Genomic DNA, 24,943 nt, shown 5'->3' with positions numbered 1-24,943 from the left:
CCTCTACAACCACTCCTAAACCCCAGCTAGCACTTTCTGCTCTTCCAACTCTGGCATGTGTGCTCCCTCCTCTCCACTTTACATGTATGTTGGAACTGCATCAACTTGTCACCATACTCGTTAAACCCTGCCATCTTGCTACATCTCTCCCCACTGTTAAAATCACATTAATGCCCATCTCTCCAACAGCACCTTTGCTCAATCTTCCTAATTTCCCTCCCACTCTGATCGCCAACTGTCAATTATTGTATCCTCTCTGTAGATTTGTATATACTTTCTGCTGGTGTCATACCAGTGTCACTAATTATCATTCCAGGTTCCAAGTGCATTAGTAAAACTTTGGCTCACCAGTTCTTTTAAATTTTAATTTGAAGTTATTAATTTTCATCAGCAAACATGAGACAAGATCATCTGCAGCAAGGTTGAATGCTATATCTGGGGTGACAGTTGCCTTCTCCTGCCACTGATAGCTACATAATTTAATTGCTGTTCAAAGAGGCTCTTCATACAGGTCACTACTGGCTACAAAACACAGAGGAAGGGGTGGAAACATCCTCTCAGAATTTACCATTTGCTGGCTTCAATGCAAAAACAAGTTACATTTATATAGTGCCTCATCAGGTCTCAATCATCCCAAAGCACCTCTCAGGCAATAAATTACTTTGAAGTGTAGTTGGATAAATTATTTGAGTTATTTGGGAAAGGAGACAGCCATTTTGCACACTAAGATTCCACAAAAAAAGTGATGAATGATCACCTAATCTATTTGGATGTTGGTTGAGAAAAAAAATACTGGCAGGTCACCAGGATAAATGCCTACTCTTGGGATCTTTAACGTCCCCCTAAAACAGAATAGGCAGTTAGAGCCTTGGTTTAAAATCTTAACTGAAGCAAAATGCAACAGAACTCCCTCAATGCTAAGCTGAAATATCAGCCTAGCTTGTGCGCTTCGGTCCTAGATGAAGCTTGAACCAATGACCTTTTGACTCGGGTCAGAGTGCTAACAATTGAGCGAAAATGACACTTATAATCACAAACCAAAAAAAAAAGTAATTGAATAAATAATAAAAATGCCAGGTGTGTAAATTTTGGGGCAGGGCAAAGGTGGTATAGTTAATTTGTACAGACTATCAGGAGATTACTTCAAGATATTTGGCTCAGTTGATTTCAAGACCAAAGTGCAAAAAAGCCATATGCAGTCATGGAAAGCATAGTGTTTCAGCATAGTAATGCATGCACAAACAGAAATTGCAGTTGTGCTGGAAGAAAACAATAACAGTCTCTCAAATCTATTGTGAAGCTGGAGGGCAGAATTTGAAAAATGTGTTTAAACTCTATAGTGTGCATGAATCTGCTCTTACCTGTGTCTGGATGTCATCTCCAGTAACTATGTTTCCTACAGCTCTCAGTGCAGGTGATACAACCTTATAATCATTATGCCTATTAAAGAAATGCAGAACAAATTAGTGCAACACTCATCCCATTTGAAAGCAAAATATCTACAAATTGTTAAATACTTCTGTTCTGCAAGAGTAGACATACAGAACAGATGTGACTTTATTAAAAACTTCAAGCCGCCAAAATCATTTTATTTAAGGCAATAAATATTATCAGTGCCAAATCAGATCCATTTTTTATCTGAAACTATATAAAACAGACTATATGAATTGTACAAAATCAACAGCAATATATTTTGGGATTCTGTGCACAGATTAGTTCTGACTAAGTAGTATTACTTCCTACTACAGGAACCTGTCAATGCATATGACCAAATTATGACTGGTTTACAGTGACTAAGTCAAATTCAATTAACTTATATGGGATTCTGACATTTTACATGGCAGGGGGAAGAGAGAATCACATTCCACAATTCTGTCCATTTTTCTATGAAAACCATAAATCAATGGTCTTATGATTTAAATAAAAATGCTTTTGAGAGACAGAAAAAGAACTGCTATCACAAAATTAAGACAACACTAGTTTAGTAAACTTATTAAAAGCCAAGAAAGAAAATCCAGATACTTACATCAAAAGCTCCACTAAACGCCTGCAAACTCCAGAATCAATAACTATTTGTATTTTCTCATTGGGTCCATCGGAAAGATAAGAAAGGGCCCAGCAGGCATCAGCCAAGACATCAGGGTCACCGCTAAATAATAGTCTTGACAATACATTCAAGCAGGGCGACACCTAAAACAGGGCAATACTAACAGTAGTAAGATTTATATTGATTATTAAGTCACTGCACAATGGAATAGTTTTACATAGGGTTCAAGATTGTTGGAAGGGTATGGAACACAGTTCTGAAGACAAATTGAGATTACTCTGACCAATATGGATGTTGAATGTCCCACCTTTAGAATGGATGATGGGCTCCTGAAGGCACAAACAGGTAATTATTTGAACTTCAAGAAACAGAAATGCTGATTGGGATAAAATTTAAAATTTAAATAGTTTCACTTCTTGGTTTAGCGCCGACTTCAACACTGAAAATGTTATGAAGAATATGCAATGTTTCTTTTCATTTTAAAGTGCATTAACGAACAATGGCTTAAACTATACCTTTTCAAAATCTGGGGGTGGATTCTTTCCCCTGCATAAGTTGGACAAAGCCCACACAGCATTTCTTGTTGTAGTAAGTCGGTTGGACTTGGTTAATAACCTGGAGTTTAAAAAAAAGTTAGTCTATATTAAAAAGAAAAAGCTTTGAGCAACCAATACCATTTTACAATCTTAATTATGGAGCCAGAGCTACAAAATTTATCAAAATAGAACTAATTTATTAAAAATGGCTTTGATGACAATGGTTCTGATAACACTTCTAATATGTTACATTTTGCTTTCAAAATAAAATGTTAGATTACTTACTGCAATAACAGGTTTAGGAGAAGTAATCTAACATTCTTCAGTTGTTCAGCCTCTGCACAGAAAGCTGTACAGCATCAATGGTGCAATCTAAGGTCCCACACCATCAAGCCAGCTTGGAGCAGAACAGCACCAAAGTGTCTTTAGCACTGATACATCAAATCAAAACAGTAATATTTATATAAAGCATGGAAACAGTTCCAGCAGCACAAGAGGAACCCTCAATATGTTGGCACAATAAGTGTGCACTGTACAGATAGAGTGAGCCTTAATTTTCTTTGTCAGCTCTCCCCTAGGGAGGGAAGACAGACGGAAAGAAAAAGTCTTGCATTTTTCTAGCGCCTTTCACGACCACCGGACATCCCAAAGCCAATGAAGTACTTTGTAAAGTGCGGTCACTGTTGTAATGTAGGAAACACAGCAGCCAATTTGCACACAGCAAGCTCCCACAAACAGCAATGTTATTATGACCAGATAATCTATTTTCAGATTATTATTTTTAGCGATGTGGATGGAGGGATAAATATGGGCTCGGACACCTAATGCAAAACCTTCCCTCAGATTAAATGGGTTGGGTACAGTGCAGGATAGGATACATTTTACATGGTCTGTGGAAGGAAATGGCTCGACGGACCAAATGGCTTCTCATTCCATGCTCACATTGGCATAAAACGCTAATGCTCTGCACACATCTATTAAAGTCAATGGCTCATAAAATGCTTCTGCATTTCTATTCTTTTCCCCCTAGAGCAGAGCCTGACCATTGGCAATTGAAATTTGTGGCAGGAGATGAGGACTCAGGCCCCCCGCCATGTCACACCTCGACAGGTCCCCATCCACTCGGCAGTCCGAGTACCATTGCCTTGAAAAAAGGCCTTACGGCACATCCATCTGATGTCCTGCTTTTTGTTCCAGACTCTTGTTCATATGTAGCCTTGATGAGTGAGGCCACTGCTTATCAAGTCTAATCTCATTTCCCCATACCGAGAACAAAGATGCTACAGTAGGCTACTTTCCAGACCCATCAAAGGCATCTACAAGGCTAAAGTCAGGAATGTGACCAGTGTCTGGACAGGTGTAGCTGTAACACTCGAAGTTCGACACTATCCATGACAGAGCTGTTTGCTTTATCAGTGCCATTGGACTGCATATCCACTCACTCCATCACTAGTGCTCTGTGGATGCAGCATGTACCATCTACAGGATGCTCTGTGGCAAGTCAAGACTGCATCAACAGCACCTCTCTCCCCTGCGACCTCCACCGCCAAAAAGGACAACAGCAATAACCTGGGAACATGATCACCTCCAAGTTCCCTCCCAAGTCACCTGAATTGGAAATTTATTGCCATTCCTTCACTTTCACTGGGTTGATACACTGGAATTCCCTACTTAACACTAGCAGTGGCTCAGGGACAAGGCCCACCACCACCTTCTCGTGTCAACTAGCGATAGGCACTAAATGCGGTCTTGCCAGCAGTGCCCACAGCGAGAACAAAAAAACACCCGTGTACATTTGTTGATCAACTGCCATAAACTTACTGTAAGAGAGGCGGAAGAATTCCACAGTTTAATACAAAGTCTCTGCATTCAGCATTGTCACCTGCAATGTTGCCCAGTGCCCAGACTGCCTAGAAGACAATACAATAACCAAAACTAATGAAAGGTATGCCGACTTAAAAAGTTACATTTTGGCATTTAAGAGGGATTAAAGTGTTACAAAAGCTATTTGTTTTCAATTAAATTGCTCCCTTGGCTTAATTCTGGATGAGCATAAAATGCTGGATTAGATCACAGACTTGTAATATATATTCTTCTTGGAAAAAACTAAACTTTTCAAATTTGAGGCACACAGTGCTAATGTTGATGGGCACCATCATGTTATGACAGGACAGAATAAGTAAGCACCTGACAAAGGTCTTGTTGCTTTTTTCCTTTCCTCGGTGTACTTGTATTTTACATTAAGGAAACAAATAAAATTTAAACATCAATATTCACTACTTCATAGATGTTACTTTTCCAATGTTCTAAAATCATTCCAATGCTCAATGCGTGAATGTCTGAAAATCATTTCAGAATCTTGCATTTTTCTACCTGCACTTTTGATATATACTTGAGATGTGATTAGTCTAAACATTCATAAGGTGACAAAAAAAGTTTTAAAACACGTAGTTTTTGTTTTCTGAAGTATAGTTCTACATTGTAAATTTGGTTGTCTGTGGTTAAAAAAAAAAAGGACCAATACCACTTGACTATTTTAAAAAAATGAGCTGGATATAAAAGAGTGTAGGAATTAAACAACAATAAAATATATAGATTAAAGGGAATACCTGTTCTTGCACATCCTCATATTCGGAGTTAAGTAGCTCAATGAAGATAGGAACAGCATCAGCTTCTATAACTACTTTAGTATGGAGAAATGTTCCAGAAGCTATGTTTGTTAAAGCCCATGCAGCCTCAAACTGCAGATATAAAATAGCACAGAAGTTAATAATCCAATGAATTACTATAGTTCTTTAGCCTTAAAAAAGGCACCAGTTTTAGTTTGCTATTCTTACACATATATGTTCTATGTTCAGGGTAAGAAACATTTCATTCTAATTATTTATAAATACTAACAACTTGTCACTGTAAATTATAGAATATGAAATAATCTGCTGCATGGAAACTCAATACAATTCTCAAGAGTGCTTTAATGAGGCTGGAGCTGTAAAGATGCAAAACTTTTTTGGGGGGCTGGCTGCACATAGGCTAAATTTAAAAATGAACCAGAAAGAAAAATTCAAAAGTCAGTGCAATACAATGAGAAGAGTTTGTAGCTAGGCTTGGGAATGAAAAGGCACATTATAAAAAGGCCTGTAACAAAAATATTTGTAATTGTTAATCTTAAAGTCTGAGCGACCATAGGAAACCATCTGATTTTATCAATGATACACCCATAGAACTGAAATTCTGCGGCTTACCAACCATTTTCCTTGCTGAAAAAGTAAATAATTTACAATGAAATGATATCTACTAGCAGTGAACTTTTTTGATTCAATGAAAAAAGCTAAAATTGATTTTTAAGGTCATTAAAAAAACTTAAGCAGCCGTTTTCGTCATTCAAGTTTGTGGCAGATTTTGGAACAAATTGGGCAAAGTATAAAATGCATGGTAAAGAAACGAAAAAAATTGCAAATGCAGGAACTCTGAAATAAACAGCAAGTCCAACACCATCTTAAAATAGCAAAGATGTTACATGCATAGGCTAATCGAGAGCAATCAATGCAGATTTTTAAAAGGCAGGTCATTCTTGATTTTTAAAAATAAATTGTTGTATAGAATGCTAGGGATGTTGTGTACCTGGACTTCAGGTGTTTGATAGCAAGCCTCTTGTGTGGCACCTTATGAAAATTAAGGTGCATTGTATCAAAGGGGAAGTAACCACACAGATAGAGGTGCCCAAGGAATAAAACACAAAAAGTAGGGATAAATGACTGATTTGTTATTGGCAGGATATAGGTAGTATTCACTACAGATCTGTGCTGGGATCATTTTTATAAATGATTTGGACATAAAGATAAAAGGATATTGAGTTTGCGGAGGATGCCTAGCTAGGGAGTATTGTAAAGTGTGAGTAAGAATGGAGGAGGGCACAGTAGAGTAGAAAAATAAGTGGCAGGTGAAGTTCAATGCAGAGAAATGTGAAGTAATATATTTGAGAAACAAAAGTGATGGGAAGCATACGCTAAATGGTTAAGTTTCTTAAAAGCGGAGGAACAGAGATCCAAGGATGCGTGCAGGTAGAAGAGGCCATTAAATAAAAGCAAATGGGATTCTGGGGTTTAACCAGAGACATTGAATATAAAAGCAAAAAAGTGATGTTGAGTTTGTACAAGACATCGGTTAGGCTAGTTGAAAGTTGTGTAGTTCTGGGTACCGGATTACTCCCCCAGACACATGGTAGAATAGGGAAGGATAAAATGATTAGGGAACTCAACACGTGGCTAAAGGAGTGGAGATAGGAAAAAATAAGATTGTTTTATAGGGCATGGGTACCTATTTTAAAGAATATAGGAGACATTCTGCAAGGATGGGCTACCGCCAAACAAGAAAGGAGCTAATGAACAGGCAAAACAGAAATCGGGAAGAAAATAGGAAGGAAGTGGAAAGGTAAAAAAAAAAAACCCAGAAAGAGCAAGTAGAGGTAGAAATAGATGAGGACTGACCGGATACATCCCAGGATCCCAAGAAAAATGGGGGAAGAAATAACAGAGTCCCTAGGAATTATATTCAGGGTTCTATTGAGAGTGGACGTGCAGAGGACAGGTCAGTGGCTAATACAATACCCATCTTCAGAATGGGAGACAAAGCTAACCTGGGTAATTACAAGCCATTTAAGTTAGAAAATTTGGGAATCTATTAAAAATTAAATTAATATGTAGATAAAGAGAAAATAATTAGAAGCAGCCAATGCAGATGTCAGAAGGGAAAAAATCGCGCTTGACAAACTAGAATTGTTTGAGAAGGTGACAAATATGGTGGATGGGGGAAATACAGAAGATGTGGTGGATGTGGACTTTCATAAAGCCTTTGAAAGATATTATGGAGAGGATTAATTGGTACGGAATTAGGGGGAGGGCAGCAAATTGGAATAAACAACCTCCTTCCCTTCCATGCAGCGTCACTTCCAAAGTCCTGCAAGGATCTATCATTTGTCCCCTCTTTCTCATCTGTCTAATTTCCCTCCATGACATCATCGATAGGCATAGGGTAATTTTCCAGATGTATGCTGATGACACCCAGCACTACTTCCCACAACCTCTATGCAGTCAGACTGCATGTCTAACATTTGGCCTGGACAAATCATAACTTCCTCGAACTCAACATTGGGAATGCTGAACTAGTCAATTCGGAACTTGGCATGTTGCTTGACCATGAGCTGAGCTTTAAGCTCATATCCTTTCCATCACAGAGCTCAATGCCATCTCTGCAACATTGTCCACCCTAGCACTAAAAACCTTTATACATTCATGGTAGCTCCAGACATGACTGTTCTAATGCTTTTACTGCTAATCACCCATCCTCCAAGAACTTGAACTTGTCTAAAACTGATGCACACACCCTGTCTCACACATGACTTCATCTTTAAATTCCTCATGGCCCCACCCAATCTGCAATCTCATCTAGCCCTCTATCTGCCCCATTGAACATTCCATTCCTCTAGTTCCAGCCTTTTGTGCAGTCCCGACTTCCTTCACCCTACCATGATTGCAAAGCCTTCAGCTGCCTGGGTCCTTCCTTTCCTCCCCCTTTCCATCCCTCTTTCCTTTTCAAAACTCACCTTTGTGGTGTATGTGCCTTTAAGAGCCCCTGTGTACTGTAATGTCGGTAGTGGCCACTCAGGCTATAGAAGCCTGTATAGTGTCTTGTATCTTTTAATTCACCTCCAGACTTTGTTCAGTAAACACCTGTTAAACCAACTCCTGCATTCCGTGTCTCCATTAACACACGGATACAACAGTGGTGACGAATTGGAAACGGACTTACCTGCAATTCGGCAGCACCTCAAGGAGATCGATTCCTCCGACGAAAGTCGAAGAAAAAAAAAAGGAAAAAAACAGTGGTTTCACCAGCTAGCCGGGCTGGTGGCAGGTACTGCAATAATCCTTCCTGGGCGTCGGGCTGGGGCTCGATCGGCTGGCTCTGCAGCAGGGCCTAGCAGCGGAGGCAAACAGAGACGGAGGGTGGAGCACTCGGGAGACGGCCAGCGCTGCAAAGCAGGTCGGCGTTCGGACCAAGCAGAGGGAGGGAAAAGTCCCAGAGAGTCCGACGGGAACGAGTCTCCAACTATTAAAAATATCTGTATAAATAAAAACTGCGGAGAACAGCGTTGTCAGCAGCGGCAGGAAGCGCCATTTTTTCTCGACAGGGAAGAAAGGAAAGCGCGGGAGGCGCCATTTTTTTTTCAGGATGCCTAAGACTGGCAATATTACTGCTTTCGATAGTGATGTAGAGGGTTGGACCACATATGTGGAAAGAGTGGAGGTATATTGCACAGCGAATGAAATAGAGGATGATAAAAAGGCATCAGTACTTCTAAATCTAATGGGCGCAAGGACATACGGACTGTTACGAAACTTAATCACTTCAGATTGTTGATACCCTACAGGAGCACTTAAACCCAACACCGCTGCTGATAGCGGAACGATTCAAATTCTTCAGGAGGAATCAGCACAAGAATGAAAGTAACGCTGATTACCTCACCGAATTACGAAAGCTGTCAAAGCACTGCCAATTCGGGGCAGAACTGGCAGATTCTCTACGAGACAAATTCGTCTGCGGTCTCCTAAGTGAAGGAACACAGAAAAGATTACTTTCTGAGAAAGATTTGACACTGGACAAGGCTTTCAGTGTGGCTGTATCATACGAAGCAGCAGCAAGAGGAGCTGCAGAGATACAGCAAAAGCCACAGGACTTTGGCACCCATGAAATGACACAGGGTTGAGAGAGATGTTATCGCTGCGGCAGATCCACCCATGACCAGTGGGACTGCTGCTTCAAGGACAAAGCATGCAGGCAATGCGGAAAGATGGGACACATTACACGTGTATGCCGATCTGGAAACAAAAAATCCACTGTCAGAAAAAAAATCAATAAGGAAAAGTACAGAAAGGTACAAATGATGACGGACAGTAGCTCTGAAGACCAGAAGAGCGATAGCGACTCCGGAAACAAGAGACTAAGCTGTCTCAAATTAGATAATGTAATTGCCAAAGAAGATTACCAGACCATTTGGGTTACCCTCACGATAGCGGGGTCCCCAGTTAAAATGGAGCTAGATACAGGATCAGCTCTGACCATAAGTCGACGGGATTACGAGCGGCTATTTCCGCATATACCTTTGAAAGACACATCCATTATCTTGAAAACATATACGGGGCAGAAAGTATACCCCAGAGGGAAAATAAGGGTGCCTGTTGTATACAACGGCAAGGAAATACAGAAGTTGTATTTATACGTTCTGCAAGATGGTGGTCCACCGCTGTTGGGACGTGAATGGATCAGGAAGATACATTTAGACTGGAACTCCATTCAGGCACTGACGGTGACCAGTAAGAAAAAAAATGATGATGACGTCATACCTGAACGATTAAAAGACATCTTGGCCAACGCCAAAGAAGTGTTTCAACAGGAACTAGGAACCTTGAAAGGCGTCACCGCCTCAATAAAAGTGGAAGATGCGGCAATTCCCAAGTTTTTTAAGGCAAGGCTGGTGCCATACGCAATTTGTCCAGCAGTCGAGGCAAAGCTGGAGAATTTGGAAAAGGCAGGCGTGTTATCCAAGATAGATTGGAGCGAGTGGGCAACACCCATCGTTCCGGTCATGAAGAAAACGTTGAATAATGATAAATCTGAAGAACAGAGAAAAATTCGCATCTGTGGGGACTTCAAGGTGACTGTAAACCTGGTCCTTCACACGGTACAGTATCCTCTTCCGAGGATAGAAGATATTTTCGCCTCACTATCCGGAGGGAAACGTTTCACCAAAATTGACTTGGCACAGGCATATCTACAGATGGAGGTTGAGGAGGCCTCTAAAAAGTATCTCACGATAAACACACACAAAGGCCTGTACCAGTACAATCGACTGGTTTTCGGAGTAGCATCAGCTCCAGCTATCTGGCAAAGAGCTATGGAGCAAGTCCTGCAAGGGATTCCGGGGACTCAATGCTACCTAGACGACATCCTTATAACAGGAGAAAACGACAACGAGCACCGTGCCTATTTGGAGCAGGTGCTCACTAGGCTGAGAGAACAGGGCCTACAAGCAACTCGGCCCAAGTGCGAATTTTTCCAGAAACAAATATCATATTGTGGCCACATAATTAACGAAGAAGGGTTGCATAAGTCACCTGAAAAAATTGAAGCGGTCATAAAAGCCCCAGCACCTGAAAATGTCTCACACTTAAGGTCGTTCCTGGGATTGATAAATTACTATCATAAATTTTTACCGAACGTGTCAACTGTTCTGCACCCTCTTAACGAACTTCTACAAACGGGAGTAGGGTTGCAAAGGGGTGGAAAGTTTCCGGTAAATTTCCGGAAATTTTCCACGGGAAGTTTAGCTTGGGAATTTTGCCCAAAAAAGCACATGCTAGCATAATATAGTTTTTTTTGTATTTCTTTCTTTTTTTTCCCCACAGGTCCTCTCTTAAAATTACTAACAGAGATGGAATCTTAATTATTAAGGAATTTCTTAATCAATATATGTTTATCTTCTTACTTGGCTTGTTTTAATAATTACAAGTTTTGTGTGTGACTGTGAACAAATGTGTCCTGATTGGTTGGATGAGTGGATGAGCGATTAGCTCCCTCTATTTGTAATATTTGCATATCGAATTGTGATTGGCCTGCAGGCATCTGTAAGACTGCTATAGTTTTTTTAAGATCCAGGTTAGGGGTCCTGAGGGAAGTCATTTTGTTTTCTGCTGATGTTGTGATGATGCAGTAAGTAAATCAGACTTTATACCAAATAAACCAGTTACTTGTTGAACTCTGTTGTCCTTCGATTTAAAATATACAAAATAATACACTATTGGTGATGTAGCGTCGTGTGTGTACAGGTCATGCTTCCATCACATGGAGCATCAGCAAAAATGTACTCACCCTGTTGCAATTGTGCTGATCGACCGCAGTTCAACACAGAGATGAATGTCCTTTATTTCTCTGCATAGGAACAATGCCACGTTTACCGTCGGATGTCATAGAGTCATAGAGTTTTACAGCACAGAAAGAGGCCCTTCGGCCCATCGTGTCTGCACCGCCCATCCATCCCTGTGGATGTGTGGAAGCATTTTACCCCAGGCATTAAAGATGGAAAGACTGTGTACATGTGCAAACACTGTAGAAAGCCATATGTAAAGAATGCCACAAAGATGCAGCAGCATTTATCCAACTATCTTGGATCACAAAAGGTCTTTGCAGTAGTTACTGACAATGCTGCGAATATGAAGGCTGCTTGGGCTCAAGTGGAGGAGGCCTACCCTCATATTACGTCTATTGGGTGCGCAGCTCATGGGCTTAACCTGCTCCTCAAGGACATCATGGGTTTGAGAACCATGGAAGCACTGTACAAGAGAGCCAAGCAAGTTGTTAAGTATGTCAGGGGAAAACAGGTAGTTGCAGCAACCTACAACTCCAAGCAAATGACAAAGAACAAGAACACCACACTGAAGCTGCCCAACAACACTAGATGGGGTGGTGTTGTCATAATGTACAACAGCCTTCTGGAGGGTAAGGAGTCGCTGCAAGAAATGGCAATATCCCAGTCTGGGGATATGGAAACCAACATCAAGAAAATACTGCTGGATGATGTGTTTTGGGAGAGAGTGGTTAGCAGCCTTAAACTACTCTCACCAGTAGCATCTGCAATTGCTCAGATTGAAGGAGATGACGCTGTCTTGTCAGATGTTCTCAGGCTTTTTACTGATTTAAAAGAACAAATCAGCATTGCCCTACCCACATCCCTGCTGCTCAAAGCAGAGGAGAAGGCAATTGTTCAATTCATACAGACGCGTCAAGAATTTTGTGTCAAGCCGATTCATGCTGCAGCATACATGCTGGACCCAAAGCATGTTGGGAGACCAATACTTTCCGGAGAACAGATCAACAGCGCTTACAGTGTGATTTCTACCCTCTCACACCATCTCAATCTGGATGTGGGCAAAGTTCTGGGAAGTCTGGCAAAGTTCTCTACCAAGCAAGGTCTTTGGAATGGGGATGGGATATGGGAATCATGCAAGCATATCAGTGCACATACCTGGTGGAAGGGACTTTGTGCATCTGAGGCCCTGTCACCTATTGCATCGGTGATACTCCAAATCCCACCTTCATCAGCGGCCTCTGAACGAAACTGGTCACTTTTTGGGAATACACATACAAAGGTGTGCAACAGGCTGACTAACAAGAGAGTGGAGAAACTGGTGGCTATCCGGGCGAACCTACAACTTATTGAGCCAGATACAGAAGTGTTCACCACACAGCTAGACACTGACACAGAGGAGGAAATGGACACGTCAGAGCCAGAGAATCAGGAGGAGCAATGAGGAGTAGAAGACTCAAAGGGACAAAATAAGGACAAATTACAGGCTAAATAAGCTGACGCTCTTTTTATTTTATTTTAGATGGGTCTTTTTTGTGGGGGTTCAATAAAGTTCAAAATTATAACCTAAATAAAGTTTTGAAAGCCTGTTTTTATTTGTATGGAACAGTATGTCTATTTTGACAACAAAGATAATATAAGGGTCAGAGACAAAAACCATCAGTGTGCAAAAAAACTCAAAATTCCCATAAATTCCCGAAAATTCCCATGGAAAGTTTCCTCTTTTAAAAATTTCCAGAATTTTGCAACCCTAAACGGGAGTAATTTGGAAATGGAGCGAAGACTGTAAACGTGCCTTCCATAAATGCAAAGGCTTGATCACGTCCAAGGAAGTTTTGGCTCATTACAACCCATCACTGCCAATCAGACTGGCGTGCGATGCATCCCCTTACGGCGTAGGAGCAGTATTATCGCATAGATTCCCTGATGGCTCGGAGCGGCCGATAGCTTTTGCGTCACGCTCATTGAACTCAGCTGAGCGTAACTATCCCCAGATCAACAGGGAAGCACTCAGCCTGATATGGGGAGTGAAGAAATTCAACCATTACCTACACGGACAAAAATTGACCTTGTTGACTAACCATCAACCCCTTGTCTCCATATTCAACCCTAAAAAGGGCGTTCCCATTATGACAGCGCAAAGGCTACAGAGGTGGTCCCTTTTCCTAGGGGCACACCAATATGACATAGAATACAAAGGATCAAAACAGCATGGAAATGCTGACGGTTTATCGCGTCTACCGTTGCCAACGGTAGAAGAGGCACCTACAGTGGACCCAGTGGAGATGTTCCACTCAACCATAGTGGAATGTCTACCAGTAACAAATTCTACCATTGAAAAGGAAACGAGAAATGACCCGACTCTCTCACGAGTCTACGATTTAACGGTGAAGGGATGGCCAGCACATGGCGAACCACTGTTGCCAGCATTCTCGCAAAGAGGAGAACAGCTGTCAGTGTGCCGAGGAACCTTGATGTGTGGATCCAGAGTGGCGATTCCACCCAAACTCCAGGATAAAGTGCTAAAGGAGCTCCACGAGGGGCATCTGGGTGGAGTGAAAATGAAGAAACTAGCCAGAGCGTTTGTGTGGTGGCCAGGTATCGATGGAGACATCGAAGAAATGACCAAGGGCTGTCTAGGATGCCAGAAGGTCCAAAACGCCCCACCACAAGCCCCTCTAAATCCATGGGAGTGGCCCTCATCTCCATGGCAAAGGGTACACATCGACTTTGCTGGTCCATTTATGGACTCAATGTTCTTAATCGCAGTTGATGCACACTCCAAGTGGCCGAAGGTAATAAAGATATCCTCCACCACCACGGAAAAAACCATCACAGTATTAAGGACCATATTTGCCAGGAATGGGCTGCCTGAACAGATCTGTTCTGATAATGGACTGCAATTTGTGTCCGAAGAATTCAGGAAGTTCTTAAAAAAACAATGGGGTTAAGCACTACACGTCCGCCCCATACCATCCCGCCACCAATGGATTGGCTGAAAGGTTTGTCCAGACCTTCAAGGAGGCCATAAAGGCCATGGATAATGAAGACATAAAAATACAGCATAAGGTAGATAACTTCTTGTTTGCATACAGGAATGCAACACAGAAATCACAGAAACCTCACAGTGCAGATAGAGGCCATTTCGGCCCATCGAGCCTGCACCGACACATATCCCACCCCCGATCCCCGTAACCCCTACACCAACACATATCCCACCCTATCCCCGTAACCCCACGTATTTAATCCCCCTAACACTAAGGGTCAATTTTATCATAGCCAATCAACCTAACCTGCACATCTTTGGACTGCGGGAGGAAACACATGTGGTTACAAACCAAACTCCCGCCATGATGTTTTTCAATAGAAGACTAAGATGCCGGCTGGATGATCAAGCCAAACATCAGAAGGGACGTAGAGAACCGGCAATTTCAAGGCACGAATGAAAGGCCAACTAGAACCTTCCAGATAGATCAACAAGTTTTGGCTCGGGACTACCGTACCAAGAAATGGCAGCCTGGAACTATTTGCACACGACTAGGACCGCTGATGTATACCGTGGACATTGGAGAAAGCATAATAAGGCGCCATGCTGACCAGATCATAGAGTCATCCGAAAAGGGACAACCTACACCACAACTCTATACGCCTAATGATGAAGCAGAGAAACCCATAGTATCTACCTCCGATCCGGTGATACTGGAACCAGATGAACCCGACACTGGCATTCAAGCTGAATCGACCTTGCCAAAAGAACCTACTACACCACCGAAAACTACTACACCACCGAGGCGTTATCCGGACCGAGTCAGGAAGCCTCCAGAGAGACTAACTTATAATTGATTAACTGCAGCAAGTGTAGATTATTGTTCTTGTAAACATGTTAATTAATGATTACTTAAAAATGTTATGTACTGGTTGTCTAGAAGGGGAGGAATTGTGGTGTATGTGCCTTTAAGAGCCCGTGTACTGTAATGCCGATAGTGGCCACTCGGGCTATATAAGCCTGTATAGTGTCTTGTATCTTTTAGTTCACCTCCAGACTTTGTTCAGTAAACACCTGTTAAACCAACTCCTGCATTCCGTGTCTCCATTAACACACGGATACAACAACCTTTGCATCCAAGTTTTCAGTCCCACTCTAATCTCTGCCTTCTTGGCTTGGCATTTCTTTTACCTACACCTATCTGAAACGCTGTGCTACTTTAAAAAAAATGTTAAAAGGTGCTATATAAATGCAAGTTGTTTTCTTTACCACTCCCTCTAAGCTCAAGCTGCATTTCCAAATTCAATGCCATTTACAATATTGAGTGCAACCCCTGCTTGCAATACAAGTGCTGCAGAGCGGCTCTCAATTCAGCTGTATGCATGCTTAGTTCAGCAGCACAATGATTTTGTGGGTGCTCTCTTTTCAGCTGAATGCGGACCACATATTTAGTTTTACTCAATAGGATCAGTGAACGGACAGGATTTCAAGGAGCTGTTTAGATTACTCTCAATACCACTGAGTCTTGAAGTAGAGCTGAGCAGTGGGTTTCTTCAACATTTTCAATTGCAGTATGTGGACAAGGGGTTACATGGATCTGATCATTTTCATGCAAGCATACTCGTTCCTGTGCAAGCAATTCATATGACAGCTGAGGCATGTAGCTGGTCCTATACTTAAACACAAGTTTCCAGCAAGGCACACAAAATTTGCAATGTTAGTTGTAAAGTAACAAATGTGTTCTCCTGTAGCAGACACAAATAGTTGCATTAAGGTTGCCACATAGTGCAATGTCCTGAGATTAGCTAGTAAAACATACAAGCATTTTATTTTGTTTTAAAAACTCACTTGGAGGGTAAAATTCTCATTCCTCTTCAAAAACTCCACAAATCTCGGCACAATACCAGGTGTATTTATGACCTCATCTATGGGAGGATTAGGTTCTGGAAGGGGAAAAATTATAAAATATCAAGTAGTAAAATCCTACAATGCCATCTTTCCACAACTCCAAACATCCTGTTTTATGACAGATCATAATAAAAATTACATCAAATATTTCAGTAAAATATGTAATTTTATTTGTAAGAAACTGAACTCATTCTTACCATCTTGAAGCATCAATCTTATTTTTAAAAGCACAAGGACAGAATCATGCAGACAATTTGGACATATGAATCATCAATACTTTAGCAGGCACAAAAATTCAGCCATTTTTTTGACGTCAGTCAGGCCAGCTAAATGATCGCCTACAGTAAGCTATTCAGCAGGCAACGAAAGCTGAAACATCGACTAGAGCAATAGGGATTATCCTAATTACTCTGATTTTTGATTCACTAAAAAAGGCTTAGTGGCCATTAAAAGTGATGAGACAGCAATCTCACAGAACTGATGCAGGTAAGGAGACAATGTAATTACTCTTAAAAACTGTAATCTACAACTAGACACAATTCAATCTTAAGATTGGTTTAGGCTTTCATTGCCTACGTTTAGGATTAGATGGATGCTGCAAGGATTATTTCAGCACAATCCATGGGAGAACTGCACACAGTTACTGTTCACAAAAGCTCTACTGCCCATATCCCTGTAACTGGGTTCAGCACAATTGGTTGTACTTTTATTTGTGGACTCACCCATATTGATTGGCTACCCAAAGTATTTCATACATAAGGAAGGGTTAAAAAAGTACTTTTTATTTCAAAGTCTTTTGGAAAACCAAAGCAACTTTCAAATCCTCACAGGATGAGGGACACAAACTTCTTCCTCGCAACCTGTACATGCACAGAATGCAGTAATGATTGAAATTTCTTTCTGTTGTGGGTTTAAAATATCCAGTCTGAGCTCAGGCTTTGAGGCAGGCCGAGACCGTCAAGTAAAAAATATAATTAAGGTATTAAAAGACAGACAAATTCAATTGACAAATGTAATTGTTGTTGTGAAATATGTAATTTTATTTCATTTTGTTTAAAATACTTATTTTGGAAATTAAAAATGGAGAAAAATGGTGCATGAACAAAATTTCAGATGAAATTTTCCCGTAAGGAGGAATGATGGGGCATACAAAGCTAGAGTTCCCTGGGTGACAAAGGAAATAGAGCTTAAAATAAAACAGAAAAAGGAGGTTTATGACAAATGTCAGGTACAGAATACAGCAGAAAACAAGGCAGAATACAGAAAGCAGGGGGAAATTGAAAAAGGATACAAGGGAAAAGAGAGCACGAGAAAAGATTAGCAGGTAACATAAAAGGGAACCCAAAGATCTTTTTATAAACATAAAAATTAAAAAGATAGTTAAAGGAATGTTGGGACCGATTAGGGCCAAAAAAGGAAATCTTATGGAGGCAGAGGGCATGACTGAGGTACTGAATGAATACTTTGGATCTGTCTTTACAAATGAAGATGAAGTTAATGTTGCAGTGGTGTGGGGGGGGGGGGGGAGGGCGAAGTAGAGATATTGGATAGGATAAAAATAGACAGAAAGGAGGTGAACAGGTTGGCATCACTCAAAGTTAACAAGTCAAACGGTGCAGATGGGTTGCATCCTAGGTTGCTGAGGAAAGCTAGGGTGGAGATAGAAGCTCTGACCACAATCCTTCAATCCTCCTTGGGTATGGGAGTGGTGGCTGTGGACTGGAGGGTTGCAAACGTTACACCCCTGTTCAAAAAAAGGGGTGAGGGATAAGCTTGGTAACTACAGGCCAATCAATGTCAGTATTGGGAAAACTACTAGAGACCATCGTCAAGGAAAAGTTAATTCTCACTTGGAGAAGCCTTGTTAAAGGCAAATCGTGTCTGACTAACATGACTGAGCTCTTTGATGAAGTAACAGAGAGGGTTGAGGAAGTTAGTGCAGTAGATGTTGTATTTATCAACTTTCAAAAAGGCATTTGATGAAGTACCACATAACAGAATTATTCAGAAAATAGAAGCATATGGTACTGAAAGGACGGTGGTAACTTGGGTACGTAATTGACTAAGGGATAGGAGGCAGGGAGTAGTGGTGAACGGATGTTTTTCTGACTGGAGAGATGTATGCAGTGCGGTTCCCCCAGGGATTGGTATTAGGACCATTGCTTTTTTTTTGTTATATATAAATGACCTGGAGTTGGGTATAGGAAGTACAATTTTGAAGTTTGCGGATGATACAAAACTTGGTAATAATGTAGTAAGTAGTGAGCAGGAGAGCTGACTTCAGGAGGACAGACAGTCTAGTGAAATAGGCAGACACATAGCAGATGCAATTTAATGAGGATTGGGAGAAACAATATGGAGAGGCAGTTTAATCTAAATGGTTCTATTTTGAGCGGAGTGCAAGAGCAGATGTACCAGTGGGTGGGCGGGCATATTCACAAATCCTTGAAGGTGGCAGTGCAAGTTAATAAGGTAGTTAAGCGTATGGGATACTTAACATGGAAGTCATGCTAAACCTTTACAAATCACTGGTTAGGCCTCAGCTGGAGTATTGTGTACATTTCTGGGCAACACGCTTTAGGAAGGATGTCAAGGCCTCGGAGAGGGTACAGAGGAGGTTTGCCAGGGATGAGGGTCCTCAGTCACGTAGAGAGATTGGAAAAATTGAGATTGTCCTCCTTAGAACAGAGATGGTAAAGTGGAGACCTAATTGAGGCATTCGAAATTATATGGGGTTTTGATAGAGCAAGTAGGAAGAGACTATTTCCTCTGGCGATTGGGTCAGTTACCAGAGGTCATAGATTTAAAATAATTGGCAGAAGAACTAGAGGGGAAATGAGGAGAAACTATTTCACAGAGGGTTATGATGATCTGGAACACACTTCCTAGGAAGGTGGTGGAATCAGATTCCATAGGAATGTTCAATAGGCAACTGGACATGTATTTGAAGAGAACTAATTTGCAGGGTTATGGGTATAAAGCAGGGGGGCGGGGACTAAATTGGACAGCTTTCAAAGAGCTGGCACAGGCAGAACGGGCTGAATGGTCTCCTTCTGTGCTGTAAGATTCTAATCCACTCCACAACACCATCTAGTGGCTAGAGCATGGAACCTCAGAGTCACAGCTGTCACATTAATAGGAGAAAATCCTATTGGCCCGGAATTTGCAGTCCTGATGACCGCGAACTGGCAGCATTGGCCGTCATTTCGCCATTGAAACGGACCACGTCAGGATTTTGCTCATGCGCAGCCTAATGCATAAATCCCGAAGTTGCGGTTTTTCGTTCACTGGTCCTCCACAGGCTGTGCCGTTAACTTGCGTTTCTTTCAATTATGCATCAGAAAACACGAATTTCTCATCACAGAGATCACGAGATCTTTGCGGGAGCTTACTTCGGGGCCAGCGGCGAACGCCTTTGCTTCGCCACTGACCGCAAATTACGGGCAATTAAAAACGTGACCAGGCAGGCATCACCAGATGAAGACAATATCAATAACAAAAAGCTACAATTTGTTACTGCCAAATTATAACTGTTAAACATCTACAGTTGTCAGAGACCAAGAAAAGAAATGAGGAAGCAGAATAATTCATCTTCCAGTTTAGTAGGAAACAAATAGCAACAGAAAGAAAACAAAATAAAAATTCACAAACTTTTATATTTCAAATTTACATTTCCACAACTTGCTCATTAGGGTTAAAATCCTCTTCAAAGATTTAAATACTATTTTTTCTCCAATATTTCTAGTCCAGTAACAAAATTGTGAGAATGCCTTTGAGATGTTTGATTTCAGAGATTGCAATTACTACCGGCGTGTTAATTAAGAGCAAAGCAGGCATCCCCTCTGTTTTTGTTAAGAGGAATATAACCCAATTTGGCCTTTTAAAGGCCACAATACTGGAAAAATGAAAGTAAAATGCCAATAGGCCACTTTTGCAAATGAAGGAGGATGACATTACGTCATGCAGTTTCTCTACAATACACTATTCAGAGAGGTTCTCACCTTTTGAAAGCAATTTCCGAAACTTTTGTGTGGCTGCAAGCTGCTGATCAGGATCTTCTGAAAATATCATCTGTACCATTTCCACTGTGATTACACCTTCCTACAATTGAGGGCATTTAAGAGCATTAATAACACTTAACGGCACAGAAGGAGGACATTCGGCCCATCGAGTCTGTGCCGGCAATCTGCAGAGCAATCCAGTCAGTCCCATTCCCCCGCTCTACCCCCGTAGCCCTGCAAGTTTATTTCCCTCAAGTGTCTATCCAGTCTCCCCCTGAAAACATTGAAGCGTGTCCGCTTCCACCACTTCCGTCGGCAGCGAGTTCCAGGTCCTCACTCGCTGCGTAAAAAAGTTTCTCCTCACGTCCCCCCTGTATCTCTTGCCCAAAACCTTAAATCGGTGTCCCCTAGTCCTTGTACCATCAACTAGTGGGAACAGCCTTTCCCCGTCTAGCCTATCCAAACCCATCATAATCTTGTACACCTCTATCAAATCACCCCTCAACCTCCTTTGCCCTAATGAAAACAAATCCAGATTCTCCAACCTGTCCTTGTAGCTAAGATCTCCCATCCCCGGAACCATTCTGGTAAATCACCTCTGCACCCTCTCAAGGGCCTTCACATCCTTCCTATGGTGTGGTGACCAGAACTCGATGCAATACTCTAGTTGTGGCCTAACCAGTGTTTTATAAAGGTTCAGCATAACTTCTCTACTTTTGTACTCAACACCTCTATTTATGAAGCCCAAGATCCCATATGCTTTGCTAACCACTCTCTCAATACATCCTGCCACCTTCAGGGACCTATGCACATTAACTCCCAGGTCCCACTGTCACTGCACACTCTTTAAAACTGTGCCATTAAGTGCATATTGCCTCTCCCTGTTCCTTCTGCCAAAATGCATCACCTCTCACTTCTCTGTATTAAATTCCATCTGCCACTTGTCTGCCCATTCTGCTAGCCTTTCTACGTCCTGTTGCAGTCGATTGGTATCATCCTCACTGTTTGCCACACCCCCAAGTTTGGTGTCATCAACAAATTTAGAAATTCTATTCTATTCCAATATCCAGGTCATTTAGATACATCAAAAAAAGCAGTGGCCCCAGCACTGACCCTTGGGGAACACCAATGTCTACCATCCTCCAGTCTGAAAAACAACCATTTACCACAACTCACTGTTTTCTATCCTTAAGCCAATTCGTTATCCAAGCTGCCACTGACCCACCTATGCCATGAGCCTCAATTTTGGTAACCAGCCTTCTATGTGGGACTTTGTCAAACTTCCTAAAATCCATGTAGACAACATCCATTGCATTCCCTTCATCAATCCTCCCTGTTACTTCATGAGAAAATTCAATTCGTTTAGTCAAACACAATCTGTCTTTTATAAATCCATGTTAGCTCTCCTTAATTAGCTTAAACCTCTCCAAGTGCCAGTTAATTTTTCCTTGATTATTGTTTCTAAAACTTTACCCACCACTGATGTTAAACTGACCGGCCTGTAGTTACTAGGATTGTCCTTACAGCCTTTCTTGAACAATGGTGTCACATCCGGCCAATTACCACCCCATCAGTCTACTCTCAATCATCAGCAAAGTGACGGAAGGTGTCATCGACAGTGCTATCAAGTGGCACTTACGCACCAATAACCTGCTCACTGATGCCCAGTTTGGGTTCCGCCAAGACCACTTGGCTCCCGACCTCATTACAGCCTTGGTCCAAACATGGACAAAGGAGCTGAATTCCAGAAGAGAAGTGAGAGTGACTGCCCTTGACATCAAGGCAGCATTTGACTGAGTGCGGCGTGAAGGAGCCCTAGTAAAACTGAAGTTAACGGGAATCGGGGGGAAAACTCTCCACTGGCTGGAGTCATTCTTAGCACAAAGGAAGATGGTTGTGGTGGTTGAAGGTCAATCATCACAGCCCCAGGACATCACTGCAGGAGTTCCTCAGGGCAGTGTCCTAGGCCCAACCATCTTCAGCTGCTTCAATGACCTTCCCTCCAACATAAGGTCAGAAATGGGGATGTTCGCTGATGACTAGAGTTCAGTGCCATTCACAACTCCTCAGATAATGAAGCAGCCCATGCCCGCATGCAACAAGACCCGAACGATTCGTGCCACAGAAGTGCCAGGCAATGACCATCTCCAACAAGCGAGAGTCTAACCACCGCCCCTTGACATTCAATGACGTTACCATTGCCGAATCCCCCACCATCAACGTCCTGGGGGGGTCATCATTGACTAGAAACTTAACTGGACCAGCCACATAAATACGGTTGCAACAAGAGCAGGTCAGAGGCTAGGTATTCGGCAGCGAGTGTCTCACCTCCTGACTCCCCAAAGCCTTTCTACCATCTACAAGGCACAAGTAAGGAGTGTGATGGAATACTCTCCACTTGCCTGGATGAGTGCAGCTTCAACAACATTCAAGAAGCTCGACACCATCCAGGACAAAGCAGCCCGCTTGATTGGCACCCCATCCACCACCTTAAACATTCACTCCCTCCACCACCGGCGTACCGTGGCTGCAGTGTGTACCATCTACAAGATGCACTGCAGCAACTTGCCAAGGCTTCTTCGGCAGCACCTCCCAAACCCGTGACCTCTTCCATCTAAGACAAAGGCAGCAGACGCATGGGAACACCACCACCTCCAAGTCACACACCATCCTGACTTAGAAGTATATCGCGATCCTTCATCGTCGCTGGGTCAAAATCCTGGAACTCCCTATCTAACAGCACCGTGGGAGTACCTTCACCACACGGACTGCAGCGATTCAAGAAAGTGGCTCACCACCACCTTCTCAAGGGCAATTAGGGATGGGCAATATTGCTGGCCTTGCCAGCGACATCCACATCCCATAAACAATTTTTTTTTTTTTTTTTTTTTTTAATTGCCACTTTCCAATTCTCAGGCACCTCCCCCGCATCTAGGGAAGATTGGAAAATTATGGCAAGTGCTTCCGCTATCTCCTCCCTCAATTCCCTAAGCAACCTGGGATGCAAGCCATCTGAACCAGGCGAGTTATCCACTAAGCATACCCAGTCTTTCTAGTACATCCTGTCTATCAATTTTCACCCCTTCCATTGCTTCTACCTTTTCCACTTCTACCGATATTTTGTCAGCATCCACCGCCTCAGTAAACACCGATACAAAGTACTCAGAGTATTCTCTCCTTGCCCTGCGCCTCTAAGCATATATCTCCTCCTTTGTCCCAAATAGGCCCCACCCCGCCTCTTACTATTTACATGCTGGTAGAAGATTTTTGGGTTCCCTTTTATGTTAACCGCCATTCTACTCTCATATTCTCTCTTTGCCAATCTTATTTTCATCTTCACTTCCCCTCTCAACTTACTGTATTTGGTCTGGTTCTCCCTTGAAGAAATCACCTGACATGCATCATACACCCTCTTTTTTTGTTTCGTCATCTTCTTTATCTCCCTCGTCATTCAAGGAGCCCTTGCTTTGGTTCGCTTACCCTTCCCCTTGTTGGAATGTACCTAGCCTGTACTTGGAACATCTCCTCAAAGATCACCTATTGTTCCGTTAGTTTTTCTGGTCAGTCTTTGATTCCATTTTACCCTGGCTAGGTCCTTTCGCATCCCATTGAAGTTAGCCCTATTCCAGTTTAGAAGTTCCACTCTAGATTGCTCCTTGCTCCTCTCCATTGCTAATCTAAATCTTATGATACGATGATCATTTGCTCTCCCACAGACACTTGGTCGACCTGGCCCACCTCATTCCCCAGCACTAGATCCAGCAATGCCTCCTTCCTAGTTGGGCCAAGAACAGACTGGTCAAGTAAATTCTCCTAAACAGTAGTTCAAAGTGATGTTAAACACGCACAAAAACATTCTTATTCCCTCTACTTACCCCTGGTATAGATACTACAGTGGAACTTATATCAGGGTCCTGAATGGGGCTTTCAAACATGGCTTCATCACCTCCAGGAACTGCCACATTTCTGCGTTTGAACAACTGAAATATGAACAGAAAAAATAAAGCCATCAGCTGAAAAGTGTAACTGAGCCTATTTATCAAAAAGTATTTTCAGAGCTATTACATACACACCTGCTCTTCCCTTTTCTGTTTTCGTAGTTGGATTCCCTCTTCCTCTCGTCGCCTTCGCATTTCCTGAGTGTTTAATGCTTTGTTCTTGTAGCTTCTCATTCTGTAGTTATCTTTTACTGGGCTTGCCATGTCTGCAATTAAATGTCCCCAACATTATCAGACAAAGGTCAACACTGTTATTGCTTTAAAAAGCAGGAAAACCACTACCAATGGTTTTCTCCCACAAACACAAGGACAATCATACTTTCAATAAAAGATCCAGCACAGCATAAAAATTCCATTTGGAGATAAAGATATGAAATCTGCAGTCATACTTTTTTGTTAATGTTCAAAATCACTATGTAAACACTTCGAATAGAAAAAGACTAAAGATGCAAATATTTTCTTCACAAGTTTGTTAACAAACCAAATCACTCAAAATGCATTTGATTTTTTTTGCCAATTTTTCAGTAAATTAAGTTTCTAATTT

The 24,943-nt window shown here is 41.9% G+C and overlaps 1 protein-coding gene across 2 annotated transcripts in view; it reads right to left on the bottom strand.

Annotated features, from left to right (window-relative positions):
• Positions 1-24,943, bottom strand: part of kpna5 (karyopherin alpha 5 (importin alpha 6)) — a 39,304-nt gene that overhangs the window by 11,387 nt on the left and 2,974 nt on the right. For both annotated transcript variants that reach the window (XM_085997375.1, XM_085997376.1), the window contains exons 2-10: positions 24,475-24,605; positions 24,277-24,381; positions 20,402-20,501; positions 16,341-16,435; positions 5,193-5,324; positions 4,405-4,493; positions 2,563-2,662; positions 2,027-2,190; positions 1,362-1,440 (exon numbers count right to left, since the gene is read on the bottom strand). In XM_085997375.1, coding sequence (XP_085853501.1) covers positions 1,362-1,440; positions 2,027-2,190; positions 2,563-2,662; positions 4,405-4,493; positions 5,193-5,324; positions 16,341-16,435; positions 20,402-20,501; positions 24,277-24,381; positions 24,475-24,603 — 993 coding nt within the window. In that variant the 5' untranslated portion in view covers positions 24,604-24,605. The remainder of the gene's footprint in view (positions 1-1,361; positions 1,441-2,026; positions 2,191-2,562; positions 2,663-4,404; positions 4,494-5,192; positions 5,325-16,340; positions 16,436-20,401; positions 20,502-24,276; positions 24,382-24,474; positions 24,606-24,943) is intronic.

Source organism: Somniosus microcephalus, chromosome 9, assembly GCF_052327205.1.
Source record: "Somniosus microcephalus isolate GS21.2 chromosome 9, FLI_Smic_1.0, whole genome shotgun sequence".
Classification (NCBI taxonomy): Eukaryota; Metazoa; Chordata; class Chondrichthyes; order Squaliformes; family Somniosidae; genus Somniosus; species Somniosus microcephalus.
The sequence above is the reverse complement of the archived record's forward strand: the minus strand, read 5'-3'. Positions and strand labels throughout refer to the sequence as shown.